The sequence below is a fragment of the Mustela nigripes genome, chromosome 13, assembly GCF_022355385.1.
Source record: "Mustela nigripes isolate SB6536 chromosome 13, MUSNIG.SB6536, whole genome shotgun sequence".
Classification (NCBI taxonomy): Eukaryota; Metazoa; Chordata; class Mammalia; order Carnivora; family Mustelidae; genus Mustela; species Mustela nigripes.
In genome coordinates this window covers 140,263,997-140,283,389 of record NC_081569.1, presented here as the reverse complement: position 1 = coordinate 140,283,389, position 19,393 = coordinate 140,263,997, and the positions used below count along the sequence as shown (strand labels likewise).

At 48.4% G+C, this 19,393-nt stretch overlaps 1 protein-coding gene across 4 annotated transcripts in view; it reads right to left on the bottom strand.

Annotated features, from left to right (window-relative positions):
- Positions 1-7,480, bottom strand: part of EVL (Enah/Vasp-like) — a 104,026-nt gene extending 96,546 nt beyond the window's left edge. For all 4 annotated transcript variants that reach the window (XM_059373959.1, XM_059373962.1, XM_059373960.1 and 1 more), the window contains exon 1: positions 7,443-7,480. In XM_059373959.1, coding sequence (XP_059229942.1) covers positions 7,443-7,465 — 23 coding nt within the window. In that variant the 5' untranslated portion in view covers positions 7,466-7,480. The remainder of the gene's footprint in view (positions 1-7,442) is intronic.
- Between the last annotated feature and the right edge of the window lie 11,913 nt (positions 7,481-19,393).

Below are 19,393 nucleotides of genomic sequence, written 5' to 3'. Positions count from 1 at the left end.
GGTCTGAGTAACTTGCTCATGGTAGTTAAGACTAGTGGAAAAGCCAAAGGGCCAGCTCAGCTTCTCTGAATGTCACACACACCCTGAGGGTGAAAAGGGTTTACCTCCACAAAGTAGTGAACTTCAGGGCAGAAAGTCACCAATCGTGAAGAAAAGACAAAACAGACCTTGGTTACTCTGAGAAGGAGAAAAATCTCTGCTTTTCAGTCCAAGCGTGGCTGGGAGCATACACTGTAGCCCGCTCCCCATTCTGATTTTCATCCACCCACACCCCACACTTCTCCAGGACACACTTAAGACATGGTCCTCCTAAAAGTCCCCCTTAGGTCCATACAGCAAAACCATACCCTCCTCTTCCTCATGTGCCTCATCAGTGTCCCTAAGAAATTCACCTTACTTTTCCAAGTGCATTTGTCTTTGGCTACCCCACTCTGTACTGCTGGTGTTGGTTCAGCACCTTTTCAGGACAGTAAATGTCTGCACATTTGCAGTTTCTACTACAGCTTCTATTTAGTAAACGCTGAGGAAGTGCTTTCTCAGTGAGTGGTCATCCCCCTTCCTTCCCAAAGACATGTGCGAAGTGTTCAGAACCTACACAGCTGGGAGATGATTTTGCAAGTACCCTACACAGCCAGCAAGAAGCCCAAGGATCCAGGCTGGCATCCTCTTCTGGGACACATTCCTCTGGGTAATGAGTCCAGTTTAAGTCTATCCTCCAAGTGTTGTTCCGTTGTGTTTAACATAAGAGATTATGACAATGCTAAGCAACAAAAAATGGGTATCGGAAATCAGGACTGTTTTAAAAAGTAACCTCTGGGCCAGTCATATATTAACTGATCAAGCGTCCACTAATTACAAAATAGAAAATACAAACATTATAGCAAAATTTTGTCATTTACATACTTCTTTCCTATATATTATCCTCAAAATAGCCCTTTTCCTATAAATGAAGTAACTAAGGCCTAGAGAAATAAAGTGACTTGCCCAAGATCACAGCTTTTAAGTTTATGTTATATAAACTGAACCCAAGCCTTTGGACTCCAGACCATGATATTACCTCTCTCTGAGGAAACTCAACACTAATTTTAATACTTACTTAATAAGGGAGGATAGACTGATATTTTTAAATATGTCTGCTTTGCCATTCAACAGCTAAAGTGTTTCCCAAAATAACGTTTTGCTGTGGCTAGTCCAGCACTAGGCAAAACTGTCAAGTCAATGCAATCTGTCCGTCCTTCCGCTCTCCTGTCCTACTTCTCTCTCCCTGAACTCTCCCTCCTCTACTACTTCCTCCAACCAGGTGCTCCTGCTCTTGCCTGTTAGAGACCCACACAGCTGTGCTTTCTAATAGACCCTGGGGGACCACAGACAGTGTGATCACAAGCTCCTCTCAGGGAATGTGACGTACATAATTCGAATTATCTTAATACCTGCAATGTCAATCTTACGGACAGTGTTCCCACTCACTCCTAAGTCGGTAGTGATAAAAGAGGATGGAGCTCTGCTCCCTGACTGCCAAGAGCTCAGACCACAGGAGGGCAGAACAGTGTGAAAGAAACACTGCTGTACAATCAACCTCTAGGAAGTACTGCAGAGAGACGGGATGGAGGGTCGGAGGAGGCAGGACAAGGGGCGGTCTACTCCACCCTAGCTGGAGGGGTCCTCTCCTCCTGTTCTCTACTCTCCACAGACATGGAGGGGTGCCAAGAGCCAGGCGACAACCGGCTCCGGGCCCACTGGAGAGACTCAGGAAGGTGTGCTAGCTGGAAGACAGAAGGTCAGTTCATGCGATGGCATTGCAGGCTCAGAGTGTCTGGGAAGATGAACTGGAATGAAACTGACTAGACCTTGCTGGGTGACTTCACACAAATTACCCAACCTGTCTGAGTGTCTGTCTTCATTTCTTTCATTCATTTAGTAAGTATTTACTAGATACCTGCCATGAGCAACGCACTAGGGATATAGCACTGAACAGAAATAGATTTTCATTTTTATTAAAGATTTTATTTATTTAAGAGAGGGGGAGGGAGAGGGAGGAAGAGACAGAGAGGGCACAGAGGCAGAGGGAGAAGCAGGGTCCTGCCGAGCAGGGAGCCCGATGCCGGACTTGATCCCAGGACCCCGGGATCATGACCTGAGCCGAAGGCAGACGCTTAATGGGCTGAGCCTCCCTGGCGCCCCTCAGAAATAGATTTTTTAAAACCCTACCTGTGGCACTTACATTCTGCTAAAGAGAGACAAACAATAAACAAACACAAAATTAAAATCCACAGCACATTGACGGTGGTATGTGGTCTGGTGAAAAGAAAAAGCTGAGTAAGGGGGCAGGGAGTGCCTGCTGGGGGGGCACCTTAAAAAGAGAAGTCGCGGCCATAACCGAGCAGAGACTCCAGGAGATAAGGAAGAACACCGCTGGAGCATCTAGAGCAGAGGCCGGGGGAGGGGACGCCTGGTGTGCTCAAGAACAGGCTGGCGCGACAGAGGGTGTGAAGGACACATGGCGCTGTCAGAGACGGAATATGGTGCCGACGGGGCCAGGGTAAGCAGGCCTGCAAGTTACCCTGAGAGCTGGGGCATGTGCAGGCAGGCAGGTAGCCACTGGAAGGTTCTGAGCGCAAGACTGACACTTGATTTGACATTTTATAAAGAAAAACAAGTGAAGAACCGGGAGCAGGAGGACAAGGCAGACGGGAAGCTGGGAGGTTGGTTCCAAGGCCATGGCGGGGAGTTGGGTGTGAGATGGTGGCAGCGTGGACCAGGTTGGTGGCACTGGAGACACTGAGAAGTGGTGGGACACAGGGCATACTCTGAGGTGGAAGAACTCCCTGTGATGGCTCAGACACGGAGAAAAATGGAGTCAGGGATGACTGAGCAGTCAGAAGGAAGGCTGGGCTGTGGACAACTAAGGAAGGGATGGCTTAGGAAAAGCCATGAGAACAGTGTTAGCGGTGTTAAGTTAGAGATGCCCCAGAGACTCCCAGACAGCAACACCGACCAAGCAGGGAAGACGGGACGAGCGCGGGGAAATGTCGGGGCGGGAGGTATATGTTTGGGTTGTCCGTCTCCCTGAGCTTCTGCTTTCACTGATGTTATGTGGCTCAGAGTCACCATGGGCGAAGAAACCAGCGCTGTGTGGGGCAGAGAGGCACGCACCGATCCAGCCCTACGCCTTCCCCATCCCTGGCCAGCCCAGTCCCCATCTCCCGTTGATGAGGCTTAATTGTTCGCCGCAGTGCTGACAGTCACTGAACTGAAACACAGGTCTCTTTGGTGGACTGCAGGGCCCAGGAAATGAGAGGGGTGAAGGCCGGCTTGGGCTCCACATTGGGTGGGCTATCCTGGCTCGAACTTCAGGTCTTCCCTGATACCACTCATTTTTTTTTTAAATTTTAATTAATTATTTATTTATTTGACAGACAGAGATCACAAGCAGGCAGGGAGGCAGGCAGAGAGAAAGAGAGGAGGAAGCAGGCTCTCTGCTGAGCAGAGAGCCTGATGTGGGGCTCGATCCCAGGACCCTGAGATCATGACCTGAGCCAAAGGCAGAGGCTTAACCCACTGAGCCACCCAGGTGCCCCTACCACTCATTTTGACTCATTTCCATAATGCAGTGAAAGAGCAAGAAAAGTTAAAACACTCCCCAAGATTAGATATGAATCTGAATAAAGAAAGAGCGTGGCTGGAGTTTGCTTCCATGAAGCAGACAGACTCGCAGTAGTGACTTCCTGTTTTCAGGTGACTGACACATTCCAACTGTGGATTTTAGATCTTGGAGCTGGAATACCACATTCCTTCTAGAAATAAATCAGAACAAGTATCAGGAATTCTGAGAAACAGTGGTTTCTGATTTGGGTTCCATTATCCCTTGGGAGATTACGGAGCCAAAAATCACATTTAAAACTGTTTATTCTGGGGATGGCAAGTCATGTAGTCTCCATTCTGGGTCTAGAAGGGAAAGAAAACTACAAAGTGTTCCACAAAGCTGTCTCTAGGGGTGCTCAGAAGGCGGTATCTGCCGTCTGTTGGAACTGGTAAATGTGTACTAAACTATGAATCCAGTGAGCTTCTCATGTAGCAAGTTTTTCTTAAAAAGGTAAAAACACAGGTGAAGTGTGTCTACCACAAAAGCCAGCTAGAACAGCTTGCCTAGGGCGCCTGGGTGGCTCAGCGGGTTAAGCCGCTGCCTTCGGCTCAGGTCATGATCTCAGGGTCCTGGGATCGAGGCCCGCGTCGGGTTCTCTGCTCAGCAGGGAGCTTGCTTCCCCCCTCTCTCTCTGCCTGCCTCTCCATCTACTTGTAATTTCTCTCTGTCAAATAAATAAATAAAATCTTTAAAAAAAAAAAAAAAAAGAACAGCTTGCCTAGTGTTGGAACAAAACAGTCTTGAAGTCAATGGCAGGCAAAAAAAAAAAAAAAAAAAGGCTCTAACCATCTGGAAAACACTGGCCCAACCACTCACGCTCTCAGGATTCTGCAATTGTGTGGTTTGGGCCCGGCAAATCATGACAATCATCTGCACGTTCTAGAGTGAGATCATCCGCAGAGATTCCTTAGGAAATGTGACCGAGTTCTCTGGCACTCCAGCAGCCAGGGTGTGCTGAGGACACTTCCCAGTTTTCTCAGGAGGTCAGCTGTCAGGTTTTCGACATGCTCTTCTGAACTAGCGCACTTGCTGGGCAGCCGGCACCAACATCAGGCTGCCCTTGAGCTAGCCGGGTCACTTGCTTGTTTCTCCTTCCTTATGAAAACGACCTGTGTCAACTGCTTACTTAGTAAGGCCTTACTGTGCATCAAGCAGTTTTAGGCACAAAGGAGACAAAGTTAAAAACACAGGAGACTCGAAAGCTCTCAAGGAACTCATAGTCTACAGAATACAGAATAGAATACAGAACAACGGTGTGTCCATGTGTCCATCAAAGTGAACGTAGCCCGTGTGCTGTCAGGGTTGGGGTGAGTGCATGGAGGAGTATGTGCATCCCTGAGGCCCGGAGAGACATGTGTGTGAAAGCTGACAGAGCTGCCCCAGGTCCTCTCCACCACTGTACTCACAGAGAAAGAACAACATAATGTATAAAGTAAGTTCATGCCATCTCGTTTAATTCTAACAGCATTATAGACTTTCCTAAAAAATGATAAAGAAACTTGACAAGTCCACACAGGCTGTGCATGGCAGAAGCTAGGTTATAAACCAATTCCACAACTCTCAGACCTACCCAAGAGGAGGGGGCTGTTGGGAATATCAACTCCCACCAGCATGCCTGCTTCTGGTCCATCTGCCTGAACTTGATCTGCGGCTTCTGGCTCTGGATTTCTTTCCTCCCTGTACCTCCCTGCCTTTGCTTCAGACTTCCCATCTTAGTAATGACAGTCTGCTCTCCCCAAGGCGATGGTTCTGAAAGTCTGGTCACCAGACCTACGGCGTCAGAATTACCTGGGAACTTGCTAGAAATGCAGATCCTCAAGCCCACTCCAGACCTATTGCTGAATCTGAGCCTCTCTGGGAGGGGGGCCCAGCAATGCCGGTTTTCACGGGCTCTGCAGGTGATTCTGCTGAAGGCTAGACCTTGAGCGTCACCCTGACCTAAGCTAAAAAGCTAGTAAGTTCCTCGATAGAGCTTGTGTCACCCCACCACGACCACTTGGCCTGTGACTAAAGAAGAAAACCGTTTGTCTGGTCCGTGCAGCAGTCACAGAATACAATCAGACCCGGCAAAGTTCTTCAGGGCCAGCTGAGGTAAAGCTGGAAGCACAGGTAACAGACCTCCCCCCTTCTGGTCTACTTTCTACAGATGGCCCCCCACTGTCTCAGTTCAGCAGTACAGCAGCCTTCAACCTCACCCCCTTCCAACTCATCAGACCCAGCTTTGGGCTAGGAGCTCAGCAAAGTGGGACAGGCTTGTGGATACACAACCCTCTTCCCTAACCAGGCAAGGAGGTGAACAGAATCAATACTAACAATAAGATATGAACCTCCCAATTATATTACTTTCTACAATCCCCCAAACTCCTCTGTACTTCTCAGCAGATCAGAAAAACTACTTTTCAAACTGGGATTAGAACCCGGGACTCCTGACTCACTCTCCATGGACCTATCCACCGTAACATGTCATGCTTAAAACAAATTCTTGTTAGTTATCTCATGGAGCTACAGTACAACAGTAAGTGCTGGCACTGTGTAAGGGCACGCCCATGTCAATAGAGCGTGCTACCGCCCGGAAGAGTGTCCTTTTCACAACCCAGTGCATTAGAAGTCATGCAGAGACACTCTCTTAAACAAAGGATAACTTCCTAGATCCAGAGCTCCAAGTTTACAGAAAGGGTGGGGGACAGTCTTTCCAGCTCTGCTTTTCTTCATGCAGATCTGGGGATCGTCTCATCCACTCCCTTGATTTTGATTAAAAGGTCTCTAATTTCCTCTTACAAATAATGAAAGGTGCTTATTCTACTATCATTTTGATGTCTATTGCAGCAACGTCCTTCAGAGGGAACAACAAAAAAGAAGCCTATAGAGACAGAGCTGAGGTCCCCACACACCCACCCCCCTGCCCATCGATATGCTATTTACACTCTGTTCTAAAATAGACCAAAATTCCATTTGAGAAATGAGAGGCTGCTGGGTGTCCACAGGAGACACACACAAACACACTCGCGTCCATGTTCCGAAAGGTGGAAACTGCACACGATGATCAGATCACCTCCCGTTCCGCCTCCTTTATTTTCATTTCTTAGAAACTATCTCTGTTGGAGCACCCTGCCCCCATTCATACCCGGAGACAAATCCACGGAGAGGAGGTGGAGGACAGAGAAGGAGTAAGATTCACAAAAGACTCATTTGGAGCATTGATAATTACAGCAGCTGGAGAGCTTACAAAAGCAGAGAAGGACCCTGCTAACAAAACACCATCAGGGCACTTCCCCGAAAACCGGCCAGGCACGAGATTACTACTAACAATGAGGGAACAATCAGAGGCCAAATCAAATCTCAACTAAGCAGGCAGACTTGCCGAATTTTTCACCTTCACTGCTGCGATTAGCATTTTAAAAGAGCCGAAGACTCCTTGAGTTTGACAAAGGAAGAAAAACAAAAGATAGCAGGAGACTCATTCTGGATAAACAGTTGCTGCTCTGCATTCCTAACTCTACACCATCCACGGCAGCTCGGCAGCTCGAGAGAGGCACAAGGTGGGGTCCTCAGTCAATGTGCCCCCGACCAAACCGGCAAACCAATTACCCACGCTGCACTTGAGCACACAGTATACCCCCCCCCCCCCGCACCACCTCTCTGCCTCCCACCCCCACAGCCGGGATCAACCCCACCGAAGGCAGAAAAGAACGCTTTTTTTGGGTGAGAACCAGCCAGAGCCTAAGCTGTCATTACACAGCAAAAACCTAACGAGAACAAAAACCCAGCGGCAGCCTGATGTAGGAAGCCCAGAACGTACCTGAATTCTTCAAATGCAAACATGACCTAGTCAGAGACAATTTCCTTGGATTGTCTGGTAGCCTTTTTGGTTCGGAGGACAACCATTTAGTCAGTCAGATGGTGCAAAGTGCAGGAAAAAGAGGCGGGGTTTCCACACCCCCCCAATATTCTGAAGTAAAAGGCTTTCTGCAGACAGGGGCCTGCAGCCGCCAGCTCCGCCAGCTGCTGACAAGCGGCAGCTAACAGGGGAGGCAGCTAGAAAACCATGTGATCATTCCAGCAAGTCTGATTAATGCAGTGTCTGCCTAGGCTCCAGGCTGGGAGCTGGAGGAGCCCAGAGAAATAAGTCGAACCCTGGGACTCGCCTGGGATCCTGGGTGAATCACATATATGTGCCCCTCCTCCCCCAAACCAGAAATTCGAAGGTTGGGACGTGGGAGGCAAAGGCCTGCAGGAGTGCCACCAGCTCCCTGCGACCTGCCCGATGGCCTCATCTTCCGTGTCTGCTGCGGTCACCACCAGGTACGGCCAGTCGGTCAGTGAACAGCACAGAGTGATATCAGGCTGCATTTTACTGAAAATTCTTCAGAGTTCCACTCCCAAACATTTGCCCAGCCACAAATGCACAGACTGCTTCAGAATCACAGAAGTCATGTTCTGTGCTACCACTTTACCGTGAACAGCATGACCTTGTAGGTCAACTGTGATGAATGATCTCATTGACTTAATTACTCATTTATTGAGTGTCTAGTATGTACCAGACTCTTCAATTCCTTGAGGTACAAAAATTACTATAATAATTTCAGAACAGAAGAAAAAGGAAAAGATGTCAGCCAAAAAAAAAAAAAAAGGTTTACCAGTTTGTAAAGCCTGAGCTGGCAAGATTCAGCTGTATTCTGCAACTTGCCATTAAGGAGATGTTCAGCATTTAGAGTGCAACTCTCTATAAAGTAAGGAAGACAGATTTCAAATAAAAACCTGAGTCACTCTTGACTTTCTCTCCCTCACAACACAAATACAATCAGTCCCTAATTCTGATTCTGCCTCCAGAAGGTTTCTTTGAGCCCAGCCCCTCCCACCCCCATGCCCTCAGCACTTCTTTTGGGGCCTTGTGCCTTATAACTGGTCTTCCTCATTCCCTTCTCCTCTTAAATCTGATTCTGACGCCCCTGCCCCTTCTAACCCTGCATTAGTTCTTCAGTACCCATGGGATTATGCAAAAATGCCTCAGCCTCACAAAGAACGTCTTACTTCTCCAACACTTCCTTCCTTCAAAACTGTCCACAAACCCCCAAATTCAGGAAGACAGTCCCCGTCCCCAAAATGTGCCAGGGCCACCATCCTTTGGTCCATGAGGCAACTCCGCAGATGATTCCTTGTTGCCTGTGTGACCTGTGTCCTCTCAGGCATGCTCTGCCCCCAGGGGCCTGCACACCCCCAGGCCAGTCAGCTCGCTCTACTGCCACTGACCCACCGCACACCACCCTGCCGGCCGCACACATCCCTGAGGCCCGTGGGGCAGTGCTGTGCATTCCCAGAGCCTGGCATAGAGCCAGACAGAGAGGAGCCATTCAGTAAAGGTCTGCAGCAGGGACTACCTTTCGCCTCCGCCTTCCGTTAGGGAGGAGGGTGATGGGAGCACAGGTATCCACACACAAAGGTGCTCTGGGACGACTATGCCCCCTTCCCACGTCCTCTCTACCTTGAAGAACATCCAGAGTCCAGAGCCTGACTCAAAGAAATGAGGTGGTAATGGCCAACTGATCAGTGAGAATGATTTGGGGGGAATCCTGAGACCCCTCAAACCATATAGCAATCATCAACTGAGCTGATCCAGAATGCCTTGCCCAATATTCCTGACAAGACTCTGCCTGGGACCCTCCAGTGACAGCAGCTTCTTGGCAGAATCATGATATAACAGAATACCCCAGAGATCTGGAGTCATTAAATAACTGAGTTTACGTCCCAGATCTGCCACTTCCTGACTCTGTGATCACCGGCCACGCCCCACTCCCTGCGTGCACAGCTGGAGGAAGGCAGGTGCCGGCTGTGCCCCTCTCACAGGATGGCAGTCGGGACCCCGAGGCAGGGCAGGGCAGCACCTGCCGAGCTGTGAGAGCTCCTTGTCGAGTGGCTCAAATTACGGAACGTTCTCCATCCCCGTTACGGGTTTACAAGGCCACCTCTCTGGGACTGATAGCCGGACAATCTCCTCTACGGCCAGGCCGCCCTCCTCAGTGCTGTGTTCTGTCTGCTTGCTGACAGCTCATTTATTTTTTGGGTGGGGGTCAAGGTATTTCTGTCCAGGATTCTCAGGACAGGAGGGGTATGTGTGTGTGTGTGTGTGTGTGTGTATGTACAGACACCCCACCCCCCATGTATGGAGATATGTATAAAATCACTGTCCAAAATCCCAAGTTTAAAAAAACAGCAGAGACTACCCAAGGTTCAGGAAGAACAAGTCCCCCACAGCAAACACAACGATATGATGTCGCTATTGACTAACAACCTGGGCACAGTCACAGGGGCACGGGGGTAGGGGCAGCTGCTGCGCAACCAGACACGAGCTCCGGCTCCGGAGGGAAAGGAGCTTCAGGGCATTCTCTTACCAGTCCTTCTCAGCCTCAAGGATGGGGCTAGTAAATAGCAGATGCTCAACAACCACTCCTGACTGAGAGAGGTGCTGGCTGGTCTCACGGCCAGAGCCGACGACGCTGGCATTATCTGCAAGGTGTGGGGAGGAGCACTTAGCTCTTAGCTCCTAGTCGTCTGCCGCCGTGGGCACCGGCCAGATGTGTTTTAGCCTGGCCACGTGGCAGGTCCAGTGTGGCCGAAGCCAGGGGGACGGAGACCTCAGGACTTCATGCCTGTTTTCCATCAGTAACACAAGAATCTCCTCTTGGAATGCTGGTTATACCTTTAAGGGCAATTCATTAGGTCTGAGTTCAAGCAGAGTTGGTGAAAAATCTCCAAATCCAAGAACCAAATGTATGGCAGACAAAATTTCATGAGATCTCCCAATTTACTAATAAGGAAATAGAGGCTAAAGAAGTTAAGTAACTTGCCCAAGGTCATACTGGTGTCAAGTCGCAGAGCAATGACGTGGAGCCAGGTCAGCTTAATGCCAGTGTTTGCCAGCCTTGTGCCCTCTTGGGTCCCAACACCAAAGACCCAACAGCTTCAGGTTGCCTCCAGTAGAGCGCTTATCCCGTAGACGGTCAGGCAGCCTGTGGCTCTGTGACAAGGCTGGGCCACAGTGACCATCTGGGGTACTTCCACCCAGCTGGTCCAGTCTAGTGCCTGAATGTCATGGCCAGACACGCGTCTGTAAGGGCTGCAAGGGTGCGTCAGCTGCTGCAGGGAGGAAGGGCTAGGATCTTGGGCTGACACAGGGCCAGACCCGGGATGGAGTGGGCTTCGAAGGCTAGGCACGTTTGATCAGATAGCACCAAAGTGCCAGGAAGAGGGCCACAGTGAGGGCCCACGCCTCCTGACAGCTCCACGCCTACCTGAATAGCCCAGGAAGGCACTTCTGTGACCAGAGAATGTTAAAAAACAAAAGGTCATCCCAGGTCAACTGCCAATGACTCAAGGCTCAGACAAAGCCTGTTTCTGCCATGGGACTTTTTTTTTTTTTTTTTTTTGGAATGTTCCTTACATGGGACATAAAGCTGATAAATGTTTCTGGCTGAAGGAGGACTGAAGGGGAAAGGTGCGGCCGCCAGGCTTTCCTCGGCCTCTAGCAAGGGCAGCCCAGAGAATGCCGGGCTTCCAGGACAGGCAGCCCTGAGGGCAGGGGTGGGGCTCATCACCAACGTTCACCCTCCTTAATCTGGACACACCCCTCTTTTTCTAGTCTCACTGTAAGAATAAAGGCCTCCTGATGGGCCCTGTTCTCCTCCTGCGGTGACTGGCCACAGTGGGCTGCCTGAGGAGCCTCCAGAGAAACAAACGTGGGGATGCTGAACCCAAACACAGGAGGTATTTCCAGGCTCCTGACAAGCTGGGAAAGCTAACATTCCTAGGCACACAGTAGGCCTTTGGTCAAACACTTGTTGAATTCACTGAATGTGCTTTTACTGCAGTTGAATTAAACTTTCCAAAAATTTAAAAACAATAACAAAAATCCCTTCTTCAGTTGATAAGAAATGTGAGTCCTACACGCCGAACTAATTCTCCCCCCCAAGTTACATAATTAAGTGAACTTCTATAGTGACATTTAGCTTTAAAAAAAAAGTTGCTTTTTTTAAAATTAAAGTTTTAAATAAAGCCGTCCCTCACCTCTATTTTGAGAATTCTATTTAAAACGAAGAACTACCCCTCAAAGGCATTCTACTACAAAGGAAACACAACTATATTTTTCAGTCTACCACTACTCAACAGGAGGGGTCACTGGTACTGATTCCTGTATTCCGTCCACAGCAGTCTCTCTCAGCAGATCAGCACTGTCTAGATACCTGTGTCCGTTCCTGGAGGTTAGCTTTGCACTCACTCAACCAACAGCTGGAGGGCCATGACGCTATGCTACTCCAGGGGCTGCAGAGAGAACAGTGGGTACACGGAGGTCCTCAGTCTCCCAGAGCTGGCTGGGAAGGGGGCAAGGCAGATCACGAATGAATAAAGAGATTAGAAAAGAGGGCAAAGGGCCGGAGCTACTGAATTTAACCAAGGTAATAGGAAAGACCCCCTCAGGGGGTGACAGTTCTGGTGAGATTTGAGTGACAACAGGAGACAGTTGTGCAAACCTCAAGGAGGGATTACTGCAGGTGGAAGAATGAGCTGAGGTGGGAGGAAACAAGAGCTTGGCTGTTGCCCTCCTATGCAGCGCGGCTGGAACGGAGGAGTAAGGAACAGAAGAGTAAGGAGCAGAGGAGTTGGAGAGGAGGCCAGAGAGGTCCGTAGGGCTTTAGTAGCCGCGGAAGCCACTGTGGAGTGCGAGACTAGGGAGTAACATGACAGATTTTGATTTTAGAAGGAACGTGGAAGTGGGGAGACCAGTCAGAAGCTGCCGCAGCAGTGCAGGTAAGAGCAGACAGGGTCTGGACTCCGGGGTGCAGGACACAAGAGCAGAAAACAAGATAGTCTTTCTCACAATCCCATGGTTTCATGTGGCTTTAGGTTAGTAACAAAGCAAAGATGGGAAACACTTCAACAGAAATACTAAGCACCCCATGAAGATCGTATGCCAAATCAGCGCCACGTGAGCAAGGACCTTGTCCCGTCTCTAGGGCTCTACATTAGGGACAGCGCCCGGAATCGCTCCGTGAATATGGCTGGATTCATGAGCCAGCTGTCTGCAGATGAAGAGAATTTCATAAAAAGGCGGACCTGATGAAGTCTGCATGCTCTTTCTGGGGCAGCCATCAGATAAAGGGCAGATTATCCTTTTGAACAAACAAGTGCATCTGCTCCAATGTCACCCAGATAGAACTTTGCCAAGAAAATCCTACCAGGAACCAGGGAGAATCGCGGAGATAAAAGCGTGTGTGGCAAATTCACATATTCCATCAGGTCCCTACTGGGTCCCTGCCAGTAGGCCCAGTGCCACACGACCTTGAGAGTCGAGGAGGGGCAAGAAGAGACAGTCACACCTGCAGCCTTTCAGAAAACTGGGAGCAGACCACAGGGCCTCCGAAAGCTCAGGGAGCGTCGGTGTTGGTAAGCCATTATGAAGGCATCTGCAGCTGGGACAAAGGATTTTCTAGTGACCCTGTTGGCGCTGGTCTCCTTCCCCACGTCGGCTCACGGCTCTTTTCAAGATCCTCTCGCATCCTGGTCCTGGTGTGCAGCAGCCCGTGAGCTTGGAGCATGAAGAGCTGAGCGGCGGTCTGAGCTCCAGCCCTTGGCTGCACAGCCAGTCACCTCACCTATCAGAGTCTCAGCCCACTCGCCTGCGCAGTGTGGGTAAAAACTCCCGTCTTCCTCCCTCACAAAGAAACTGCGATGGCCAAATACAACACACAGTGTGCCAATTACATGTGCTAGATAAGGAAATGATCATATTATCATCGACAACACAGGAAATCACCCTTTTCCACTTGGTGCCACTGAGGTCTTGACAAGACAGGAATTTTAAGTGTTTATCCAGGTCACATAATTAGATGACCCATAAATGCAACCAACTATCCAAGTGACCAAGAGAGTTTAAAAACACACGTAAGTGTGGGAATTCAGGGCTAAAAGGACCTCACAGTCAGATAAGTCAAACCCTACTTCAGGCAACAGCCTGGCTACCTAACCAAGATGCTTATCTCCTCATGTGTTCATTCTGTCAAAGTGTAATTTTCAAAAGCTAAAAACTTAACGGTCATATAGTATATAGTATGCTTGTGGCAAGGACTGATTTAAGTCATGATGAGGGAACAGTAGGATGACAAAGCTGGTTCAAAGGTTACACAAGAAACACACAGAGTCAATGGCAAAAAAAAGAATGTTGTGATACTCTTGCAAAGTTAGATCGAAAACTGGCTCATGTCCCACAAAGCAATGACACCAGAACCTTTGTAGTTGTCTTTTCTACTAAACACAATCATTTAGCTCTCTAGCAGACAGAAATCACGTGTAACTCATTCATCTTCTACAGATTAGCATCTAACTTTACAAAATGAAGTCTTCTCCAAAAACATTAGGTGTGGGGCGCCTGGGTGGCTCAGTGGGTTAAAGCCTCTGCCTTCGGCTCAGGTCATGATCCCAGGGTCCTGGGATTGAGCCCCCCATCGGGCTCTCTGCTTGGCTTGGCGGGGAGCCTGCTTCCCTCTCTCTCTCTCTCTGCCTGCCTCGCTGCCTACTTGTGATCTCTGCCTGTCAACTAAATAAATAAAAAAACCAAAACCAATATATATATGTATATATATACACCCCCTAAATCTAGCACAGAGCTTTAGTCTAGTCTCCAGCCTGAGCACATTCTCTCCCCCTTTTTTATCTTCTTTCTTTTTCCAACCAACTTATCTTATCAATTCCTTTTTTAGAATTTTTTCTTTAATTGCCATCTTTACAGCCGTATTCCATCCCTTCATTGTGTTTACCCTTATTTTCGTACATATATAACTTTTTCTTTCTTTAAAATTTTGGGAGGTAGTTTCTTCTAAGAGATCAAAATACACCCAAAATCAAGTGGGTGTATTTAAAATCTTTAAAAATCTTTAAACACAACAACCAAAAAAGTTAGTTGTCCCTTAGGTGGGCTTGCTAAATGATGCTCTCGAGTGTACCAAAAGAGCACACTATAATCTTTCTGCCTTTGTACAAGCTGTAGGTAGTTTTCCTATAATATCTCACCACAGCGTATCATCCATCCCCATGAACAGGGAATTAAGAAATTCTTTCCTATCTGGCCCATTTTTGCTTTTTTCCCATTTACATCCTCTTATTTTGTGAAAATCCTTCAAATGACTGAAGTCAATTCTAAATCACTGCCTAGTTTTCTTAATTCAAATCATCCTGGAATGGGAGGTGGTGGTGGTGGTGGTGGTATTTTCCAGAACTTCCAGCTTTCAGTGCTTCTCTGAATTCTCTCCAACTATCACACTTGTGGGTCTCTTAAGACAAAAAAGGGACCGTCTGATTCATAGCTGCTGATTCACAAACCCCTCCCCCTCCCCCAGATCTGGCTATTCTGAAGCACTTACCATAATTAACTCTAATCCCCCAACTTCACAAACCCAGCCTACCATCCCTTTCCTTCTCATATAATAGTGCTTGGAAGTCACAAACCAAACCCACTATAGAGACACAGGCACACCCAACCCACACTAACTGGCATAATAATGCGAAGTCAAAGAAGAAATCGAGCAGATCAGAGAACGTCCTGTTCATATCTGTATTTTCCACAGAGGGTAGGGAATGGGAACGAACAAACAATTAATTAATTAAATGTTTTAAAGAGCTGCAGGAAGGAAGGAGTGCATCCCAAAGGCTTTGGCACGTGAAATGTCTTCCCAGAAGCTAAGTGAGGAAGGGAATTTCTGAGACCAGTCCGGTGGGAGCCTTTGGAAGACAGACACTGCCTTAGTCCGCTCAGGCTGCAGTGTGACCAACTGGGGAGTCTGTAAAGAGTCATGACTCTCTCACAGTTCTGCAGGCGGGAAGGCCAAGATCAGGGTACCAGCATGGGCAGGAAAGTGCCCTCTTCCAGGTCGCAAACTTCTCTTTGTATCTGCACACGGAAGGGGCCAGGGAGCTCCACGGGGTCTCTTTCATATAAGTCCCCCTCCTCACACCACCACACTGGGGTTTAGGATCCCAACAAGTGATTTACGGTGGGACACAAACATTCAGGCCATGGTAGAGACCGAGTGAATGAATGATGTGGGAATTTCTGGCACCTGCTGGCAAGGCAGGGTGGGTATCTCATTTTGAGGGTAGGAAGTAAAGGAGGGGTCTAGATACGTACATCTAAAACCAGCCCACAGAGATGTGAGGTCTGTGCCGCCTTCTCTAGAGTCCAGACACCAGAATTGACCATGCAATTCTTTCCCAATTATACAAGCACTGAAAGGGAGAACCTTCATTTAACGCATGTCCTCCCTAGAGAAGGACTTACAGGGAAGACATACAATGGTAAAGAAATCGCATGAATATAAACCTCAGAGAGCTGTAATTTGAGAAGTCCTGCTTTAAATTTTGTTCCCTCAAAAAGCTAGTTATTCTTTCTCACATTTTATTTCTGATAATCAGGCTTTCTCTATTTCTGATTCCCTACTAAAATGTACAAGGTGGTGTTTTTCCTCCTCCAAAATAGCACTGCTTCTTAGTTTCCAAAAACGTTTCATTTGCATAAGTCTTGCAATGGTGTTTATATTCCTCCTTACAAAAAGCTCTGACGCCCAGCCTATAGCCCTGCTGTTAAATTAATAGGTATCGGGATAAAGTGATTAAGATCTTCCCATGCAGCCCTAATGCTGAGCCGGGATTTGCCAGGAAGCTGACTACAGCTGGAGCTGTAGTTCTTTTTTAAAAATATATTTCTGTGAGCACGAAACAATACAAGCACCAGATTGTGGTCCATGCCTCCTTCTCAAACCATTCACTCTCCTATGATGCTACCTCCCCTTGGACCCCACAGCAAATACGGCATAAAAAAAGAAAATGGAGAGCAAAAGGGACACAGGCTCTGGCGGAACCAAACTTTGAGAACCACTGTACTCTATGATGAGAACGTGGAACTTGAAGGGCTTCTTAGATTTCATTAAGTGGCATCGGTGACTCTAAGAAAAATGCCGGCCCGCTTCAGACCACAGAAAGAGAGAAACAGCACCGTCCCCACGGCTCCACAGTTACCGTCGCGGATGGAGTCAGAACGGAGTCTCCTGGTTTCCAATGGAGGCACTTGTCCTTTAAACCGGTGCCTCTCGAAAGCAGGCGCCTCCCCCAGCAGTCGGGCATCACCCACCTGCGAGCCTGTCCGAGAGGAACATTCTCAGCCCCTCCCAGACTAAGAATCAGAGACTTCAGGAAGGAGGATGCAACCCAGCAGCCTGTGTCTCAGCAAGCTCGCCGGGGGCCTCGGACGGACGCACGTTGAAGTCGGAGACCCGTGGACTGCTCTATCACCAGGGGCCTCAACTGGGGCCATCTGAATGGCCCAGGGACTATCTGGCACTGTGTGGAGACACCGTCAGCTGTCATAACTGGGGACGGGGCAATGCTACAGGCCCCTGGTGGGTAGAGGCCAGGCATGCTGCCAACACCCTACTATGTGCAGCACAGCCCTCCACAACAAAGAATTAGCTGGCCCAAAATATCAATCGTGCCGAGGCGGAGAAACCCCACACTTGCTCCTACAGGAGAGACCGAAGTTGCTAACGCTGCACTCTCTCCCTCAGAAGTGTCCATCCCCTCAGTCGGAGGTTCTCCTCTCTGTCATTAATGTGTCCTCTTGGGCTGGGCTCCCCAGCTGGTGTGCCTCCACCAGGTACGGGGCTCTGGCATCTGGATGCCCTCAGCTCCCCATGAGGCCAGAGGCCCAGACCCTGAAGCCAGTCCCTCCTGTGGCAAACAGCTACACCCACGGACCAGGTGTGCCACCCAAGTGCTGTCATTTTCTGGGACAGCCACCATGGGATGAGAGATGAGAAATCAACACGGATCTTTAAACAAAGCTGGATCGACTTCTCATTTCCAGTGATGAGGAACGGGGTGTTTCAGATCAACCCTCCTAGTGAAAAGAACCCGAAAAGCCAGGTCATGCTGCTAAAAAACAAGATGCCATTTCTAAAGGCATCAAATTGCTGTCAAGATGGCAAGCAACTTCTAGGTTAAAACTGAAAAAGAAAGATGAGGGTCTGAATTGAGCACAGAAGTCCCCTTTTGCCCTGAGGGCACTGGTTGTTCCTGGAAAATGCAAACTTTCACGCTGCCATCACGGGACGAAAGAGACCCTGTCCAGGTGCCCCTTCTTCCTTGGATCCACAGACACCTCCCCAGCAGTTATCCATGGCGCCTTAGTTGAAAAACTCCTGCTCCCTCCACCGACCAGCGCCCCATAAGCAAGGGTCAGCACTCACTGAGCTGCTATGATGTCCCCTGCTCGGCTCTGCCTGTTGCGTCAATTAACTTGACCCTGGGGGAGCAGCATGGAGTCAGGTTCTCTTATTTTTCCCATTTTACAGATGAGGAGACTGAGGGACAGAAAGGTGAAACAATTTGCCCAAGATCACACAGTTCAAAGATGGCAGAGCTTATCATACTCAAACACAGGCTACCGGACTTGTAACCACCACAGAACAAGTTAAAACCAAAGGGCACGAAGATGTTGATTTTTGTATGACTTAAAATAGCAATAAACTCAATATCCATCACCAGGGATTGGTCAAATAAAATACAGTATCTACAAGGAATCAGTACGGGGCGCCTGGGGGGCTCAGTCCATTGAGCGCCAACTCTTGGTTTCATCTCGGGTCATGATCTCAGGGTCATGAGATGGAGCCCCTGCTCAAGAGTCTCCCTTTCCCCCTCCCCCTGCTCGTGCTCTCACTCTCTCTGAAATAAATAAATAAAATCTTTTAAGAAAAATAAGAAAAAAAATACTGGGAGCCTGGGTGGCTCACTTGGTTTAGAAAAATAAGAAAAAAAAAAAATAGAGTCACTGCAAACACAGACCTACGGTTAATATTATTGAATAAAAACATTATAGAGAATTGTTACAAAGTATGAATTATTGCTGTATAACAAACACTTCCACAAATCAAACAAAAAAGCACATTACAGAAAAGACCCTCTAGTACAGTGTATTCTCAGGGACGCACGACCACATCCATATGACCCTGCCCCGTGGTCACGGCCTCAGCCTTCTTTAGACTCAGAGAGCTTGCCACAACTTGACCTTGAGCAAATTAAATTACTTCATTGTTCTGAGACATCAGCTTCCTTCTGAGCAAAATGGGGTAGCATTTTTATCTCAAAGGGTTTTGGTGAGAACCATGGAGCTGCTCAGGCCAGAGCCGCTATAGAACAGCTCAGTAAATATAGCTGCTCTGTTACTATTGTGCTCTTCTGTGTGTATGTACGTGTGCATAGAGATGTCTGGAAGCATGTCAGCAAAATGCTAATAACCCTTATCTCTAGGGAACTGGCATCCTTGGTCATTTGTACTGTATTTTTTTGTACTTTTCTGTATCGCTTGATTTTTACGATGCACGGGAATGATTTTTATAAAAACAGTAACGCCATTTCATATATGCCCTCCCAACATACATATAAGGGTACACCCTGAACAGACTATTCCAACAGCACTAACCTCAGAGGTCCCGGGGAAACGAGAAGGGCAAGCTGGGGAAAGTGAAAGGCCTGGGACATCACCAGGCCTCTATCAAACGCGTGTTGAGTGAATGAAGGCATCCACGACCCGAGAGGCCACAAAGTGCAGTAGTACCGAGCTGGAAACTTCCACAGCTGCCATGAAATACCAGCTCCATCCTTTGAGCTGCTACCCGGTGTTTTTTTTTTTTTTTTTTTTTTTTTTTTTTT